Raw genomic sequence first — 6,780 nt, 5'->3', positions numbered from 1 at the left:
ATCATATGTTAATCTGAAAATTAATGATTATCCTTGTAAATTTCACAAAACAATTAAATAAAAACTCAAGCATCTGAAATAACATTAGTATTATGTTGTTTACTTTGTTTCACAAATTTTACAAAGCAATTAAATAAAAATTCAAGCATCTGAAATAACATTAATATTATGGTGTTTATTTTGTTTCAAACAGTTCTTACTATTGCATAGAGAGAAAAGCATGGAAGTATTAATCACAGTGAATTTTATAAACAAAACATTTTTACCACAGGAATGCAGATCTGCTTGGTTTTTGCACCGTAGACAATTGGATTGAGAAATGGAGGGACCAGCACTTAATGCTAGAAAAGAGGATATGGATATAAGGAGGGATATGAGAACCAAACCTTTGAGTGAAGAGATGGCAAGGCGGTAGAGCTAAAGGAAGACATAGATGTAAGCAGTGCAAGTATTAAATACTTTCAACCTAGCCTCCTTCTGGGGCAAATCAAAAACTGTGATAAATATCTGTATATTGGACATTGTGATGAATATGAGGTCAAACCCTGAAATAATGAAGGCCAAAAACAAACCACGGATTCTGTTAACCTGGGACTAATGTTGTATAATAAAATTAAAACCGACACTTTATCAGTACTAGGGATTGAGCTATTAGAATGGCAGTCCTAGTGAATAACAAATGGCCACATGATGGTCCAGGGCCATGGCCAGCAGGATGTCCAATTCTATGCAATAAAATGTGTGGATGAGCCCCATTTGAAGCAAGCAAGTATCAAAATAAATCTCTGGTACATGAAACCAGAAGATTCCAAGCGTCTTGAGCACAATGTTGGTACCAACTCCAATATCTGTGATTCCTAGCATCCTTAGGAAAATGTACATGGGCTCATGGATGCTATGTTCTGATTTGATGAAATTAGGATTAAGGAATTTTCGGTCATAGCGACAACATACCTGGCACAGAATAAAATCTCAATCTAGCACTACATGGACTCTAGGCTTAAGATGCCTATTAGTGTCAACATAGCATAAGAGCTACTACAGGTCAGAATCCCGGGTGTCGGGTGGTGGACTGGGAGAAACAGAATCTGCCTCTTGCAGCTGAAGCTACCTGTAGGAGGAGGGAGAAGGGAGAAGGTGTGGTGAGTTCCCTGAACAGTCATGTCTGGTAGAGCTGTGAGCTCCCTGTGGCTGGCGGCAGTGCCCAGTCATCAGGGCAGAAGGCAAAGAAACGGGGATGGCAGAAAAGCGGGGATGGCAAAGAAATAATAGTTGACTTTTACCAGCCGCGGCTGCAAAACCAAGGATGAGCTACAGCCCCCATCCCCCCTGCCCCAGAGGGCCCCTCCCCCCATATCTTCCAAGATGGAACACTACAGAACCCCAAGAGAATCTGAGCAAATGCTAATGAAACTGTCGCTAATACTGACAGGAACTGAGATTGAGGGTAGCGAGCATGATTAAACATCTATAAGAAACAGACATTATTAACACTTTGTATAAAGCAGAGATCCAAGACGCTTAGATGCCACCTACTGGGAACCAAAAGAAAAACACCTTCTTTGCAACAGGTTAGGGACCATTATATAATAAATCTTCTTTCTGGGGAAAAAAAAAAAAAAGCAGAAGACACTCCCATTAATGCCCAGGCAGAGAAATAGCCCATTAAACACCATGAACAACCAAGGTGACAAGGCATCTCTGAAAGAAAGAGAAAAATCTCCAGAAAATAAGCTTACAGACATAGAAATGTGCAACTTTAATGACAGAGAATTAAGGATGGTACTTCTGAAAAAACTCAGTGAGATCCGAAATGAATCATATCAACAATTTCAAGAATTGAAAAAACCACTAGATGAGCAGAATGAGTTCTTTAGCAAGGAGATTGAAACCCTCAAAAAGAACCAAATAGACCTTCTGGAGATAAAGAACACACTGCAGGAGTTGAAAAATGTACTAACAAGCTTGGGAAATAGAGTAGACTAAATAGAAAAAAGGATCAGTGATATGGAAGACAGAAATTTAGAAATAAATCAGAAGGAAGAAGAGAGAAAACGAAGAATGAAAATAATAAAAGAGAAATTCAAAAACTTGCTGATACCTTCAGGAGAGGAGATATAAGAATAATGGGAATTCTCGAATGGGAGGTAAAGAATCTGGGATGAGAAAGCATTTTCAGACAAATAGTGAACAAGAATTTCCCAAATCTAAAGAATGAACTAGAGCTTGGAATTCGAGAAGACAATAGAACACTCAATTATCTCAACACAAAAAGGCCTTCACCAAGACACATTGTATTAAAATTATCAAAAATCAATGACAGAGACAGAATTCTCAAGGCAGCCAGAGAAAAGAAGACGGTAACCTATAAAGGAAAACCCATTAGATTATCCTCAGACTTCTCAGCACAAACCTTAGAAGCCAGAAAGGAGTGGAATCAAATAATCAAAATATTAAATGAAAGGAACTACCAGCCAAGAATAATGTACCCAGCTAAGTTCTCCTTTAGATGAAGGAGAAATTAAGACCTTTCCAGACATACAAAAATTGAAGGAATTCTCCACTACGAGGCCTGCACTAAGGAAATACTGAAAAGCGTCAGCTCACCTAAAGTAAAATAGTAACAACAACAACAACAAAATACACAATTAGGAGTAAAGTGACTATCAGGCAAATAGAAGCAGAGGAGTGCAATCCTTATTAAGAACAGGGCATTAAAGCTTAAAAAATAAGAAGAGAATTGCTATAGCAAGATAGTAATGAATGTTCAGCATACATAGGGACCAATTGAGAAAACAATGCATGAAAAAGGGAATTCAGAGATCCAGATTCCCAAAGGGGAATGGAGATAAGGTAAGTGCGGAAGAAAAGGGATGACTGTATAAATATATAACTATACTTTGCATATTCGTAATGGTAACCACATGCCAAAGACTCAGAACCAAAGTACGTAACAAAACAAGGACAAGAAGGAAAACCCACAAAATCCAACCAAAATAAAAAAAAACAGAAACACGAGGGCAAGGAATCATGGAAAGACCAAGCTACCATAAAGCAAAAGATAAAATGGCCATAAGAAGATCTCATTTCAATAATTCCCCTAAATGTAAGTGGACTGAACTCACCAATAAAAAGACACAGAGTTACAGAATGGAGCAAAAAACAAAACCCAACCATATACTGCCTCCAGGAGACAAATCTCTGGTAATTCTATCTATTAGTTATCACCTTCAATATGGCAACTTCTATAAAAACATTTCCAACTTAGATGTTTTTGACCTCCTTTACCTTATCCACCTCTCGCCTCCCTCTCTCTCTGGTAACAACTAAACTGTCATTCACGTCCATGATTCTCTGTTTGTCTTATTTATTTGTTGCTTTCAGTTTTATATTCCACATATGAGTTAAATTATATGCTTTTCAATTTTTTTTCACTTATTTTTCTTAGCATGATAATCTCAAAACCCATTCATGTTGTCACAAATGGCAGTATTTCATCCGTTCTTATGGCTGAGTAATATTTCACTATATATGTGTACCACTTCTTCTTTATCCAATTATCTATCAAAGGGTACTTCAGTTGTTTTCATGTCTTGACCACCATGAATAATGCTGCTATGAACACCAAGGTACATATATATGTACAGATAAATGTTTTCAAATTTCGAGGGTAGATACCCAGAAGAGGATTTTCTGGGTCATATGGTAATTATAGTCTTAATTTTTTGAGGAACCTCCATATTGTTTTCAATAGTGGCTGTACCAATTTACATTGGTACAGTGTATGAAGGTTCCTTTTCCCCACAACCTCTCCAACACTTGTTATTACTTATCTTGTTAATAATAGCCATTCTAATAGGTATGAGGTGGTATCTTATTGTGGTTTTGGTTTGCATTTCCCTAATAGCTAGTATAGTCAAGCATCTTTTCATATGTCTGTTTGCCATTTGCATGCCTTCTCAGGAGAAGTGTCTGTTCAGGTCCTCTGCCCACTTTTTAATTAGATTATTTGTTTTGCTGTTGTTATTGAGTTGTATGAGTTCATTGTATATTTTGGACATTAGCCCCTTATCAGAGGCATTGTTTGCAAATATCTTCTTCCATTCAATTGGTTGCCTCTTTGTCTTGTTGTTGGTTTCTTTTGCTGTGCAGAAGCTTTTTAGTTTGATATAATCCCATTTATTTATTTTTTGCTTTTACTTCCCTTGCCTTTGAGGTTACTATTTTTAATATTTCTTTATTATAATCACAAGAAAGTTTGACCCAAAGCATCTTAGATGATTTTTCTGATGGTGTGAGGATTGAGGTAGTAGAAAAAAATCCTTTAACAATTAGGTGTTAAGTGGAGACCCATTTGATAAAGACGTCTATTACTTAGTGATCCACGTCAAACAAGACTATTACAGAAGCAGGGGCTTTTTTTCTAGTTGTTCTCTCCTAAAACCAATATATTCAGATTTTCATTTTTTTCTAATCATAGCTCATTAAAAATAAAATGTTTTCCTAAAGTCAAATCTTTTTCTGACAAAATCATCCTAACCAATTGAAAGGGATCTCTGTTTCATGGCACATATTCGATGAAGATATATTATTAACACCATTAGTATTTTTAAAATTTTTATTACAAAAATTTTAAGCATGTACAAATAAGAGTATTATCATGAATCTCCATCTACCCATCACCCAGCTTCAACAATTATCAACATTATGCCATTTTTGTATCTTCTACACTTCCATCCACTATGCAACCCAATAATTATTGTTGTTGTTGTTGTTATTATTATTATTATTATTATTATTATTATTATTTAGAAGCTTACAGGTCAAAATGACTTGCATTGAAATGCGCAAGTTTTATCTCTACTATATTGACAAATGGATACAGCCATGTAACTTAAATCATCCCTAACACAACATAGAGCCTTTCTATCTTTCAAAAATTTTTCTAATGTGTTTTTGCAGTCATTTTCTCTCTCTACACCCAACAGATATAAGCACTGTTCTGTTGTTTTTGACATTAAATTAGTTATACTTATTCTGAAACAATATAAAGTTAATAATAAAATACACTATTTTGTGTCCTGATTCTTTTTACTCACAAATTTTGCATGTACTTGGGAACAAAAACCTCTGAGAAGCCATTCTATCTATTCCAGAGGGAAAAATAAGTTCATTGAATATTCAAGGATTCAATAGATTCTTGTTCTCATCAGGAAAAATGCCTCAGATCCCATGCCTCCTTTTATAAGCTTACCTCAGAGTAATAACATCTCTATTTTTCTTTTCTCCATCTACTAAAGCTTATAACTCACTCACAAGCAACAATAAACTATGTAATTTTTCCCATTGGCAAGGCTAATATCCAGGCAATTGGTGTGACCAAAGTTCATGTGTTCTCAGGGTATTTTCTGTCTTGATTAGATCTCACCCCTCTTTCTAGACAGTGTACGTAATATACTATTGCGAATTTCCTTAGTTTTCATGCTATAGACAATGGGGTTGACCAGAGGTGGGAAAAAGAGGTATGCATTGGCCATGACAGTCTGGAGGAGTGGAGGTAAATGCCGCCCAAAGCGATGCAACAAAGAGAGGCTGATCATGGGAACATAATACACAAGCACAGCACAGATGTGTGACACACATGTGTTGAATGCTCTCCAACGCCCTGCCCCAGAAGCTATTCCCAGTACTGTGTGAAGAATCAGCATGTAAGATATCATGATGAGCAATGAGTCCATCCCAAATGTGGAGGTAATGACAAACAGACCAAGGATGCTGTTGAGGCGGGTGTCTGCACAGGGCAATTTGATCAGATCAGAGTGGAGGCAGTAAGAATGTGTGAGGGTGTTATGGCCACAGAAAGGCAGATCCTTCAGGAGGAAGAGCAGTGGGAACATAAGTATCATGCTTCTCAAGGCAATGGTGGTGCCCATCCCAGTGATGCGGGGAATTGTCAGGATGGTTGTATAGCGCAGAGGGCTGTAAATAGCCACGAAGCGGTCTATAGACATAGCCAGAAGGACACCTGACTCCATGAGGGTAAAAGAATGCATGGAAAACATCTGGAACAGACAACCACCAAAACTGATATTATAAATGCCAAAGAGAAAAATGCCTAACACAGTAGGCATGGTGGAAGCAGAAACACCAAGTTCGACAAAGGCCAGCATGGCCAGAAAGAAGTACATGGGCTGGTGCAAAGCAGATTCAATTCGAATGATATGAAGAATGGTGCCATTTCCTATGAAGATGATAATGTATATCAGGCAGAAGGGAATAGATATCCATATATACTTTGTTTTCAGCCCTGGGATGCCAGCAAGAGTGAATGTTGCAGGTGTGAACTCAATAGAACCATTGGAAATGTCATGGCGAGACTCCATTCGAAGGTATTGGAAAACACATGGAGGCTGAAAAATATATATCTCTAGTCAGTTATTGTACATTACATTCTGAGCTTCTGACAGTGATAATTAAGATAATTTTTAGAAAAGAGATGGAAACCTTATTTCTGAAACAAGGGCACATGTAAACCATAATGTATGAAAGTGAAATCTGATTAGATGTGTAGAAGACTATTCCAACATGGATTATGAATCTGTCAAACATAGAAGGCAGTTATAGAAATCTGAAGCTGGGTTATTTATGGCAGTGAAAAGCAGTGATAATAAGCATAGAAATGAAAACTTCATATGGATATGAGGACTGAAGAACCTGGTAACTTACTATAGTTTGTACAGGAGTTAACGAGTAGCAAAAGTAATATAACAGTAGTAAAGA

At 36.9% G+C, this 6,780-nt stretch overlaps 1 protein-coding gene and 1 pseudogene across 1 annotated transcript; both read right to left on the bottom strand.

The window, feature by feature from the left end:
- Nucleotides 1–245: 245 nt before the first annotated feature.
- On the bottom strand, nt 246–1,025 carry LOC120590481 (olfactory receptor 52A1-like; annotated as a pseudogene).
- Nucleotides 1,026–5,417: 4,392 nt separating this feature from the next.
- On the bottom strand, nt 5,418–6,383 carry LOC120590478 (olfactory receptor 51I2). Its single transcript, XM_039848292.1, has one exon. The coding sequence runs from the start codon at nt 6,381–6,383 to the stop codon at nt 5,418–5,420; it is 966 nt and encodes a 321-aa protein (XP_039704226.1).
- Between the last annotated feature and the right edge of the window lie 397 nt (nt 6,384–6,780).

The sequence above is a fragment of the Pteropus medius genome, unplaced genomic scaffold (assembly GCF_902729225.1).
Source record: "Pteropus medius unplaced genomic scaffold, Ma_sr-lr_union100, whole genome shotgun sequence".
In the NCBI taxonomy this organism is placed as follows: domain Eukaryota; kingdom Metazoa; phylum Chordata; class Mammalia; order Chiroptera; family Pteropodidae; genus Pteropus; species Pteropus medius.
The sequence above is the reverse complement of the archived record's forward strand: the minus strand, read 5'-3'. Positions and strand labels throughout refer to the sequence as shown.

Excerpts from the sequence above, each read along its gene's own strand:
- LOC120590478 (XM_039848292.1), bottom strand. The coding sequence starts at position 6,383 with ATGGAGTCTCGCCATGACATTTCCAATGGTTCTATTGAGTTCACACCT.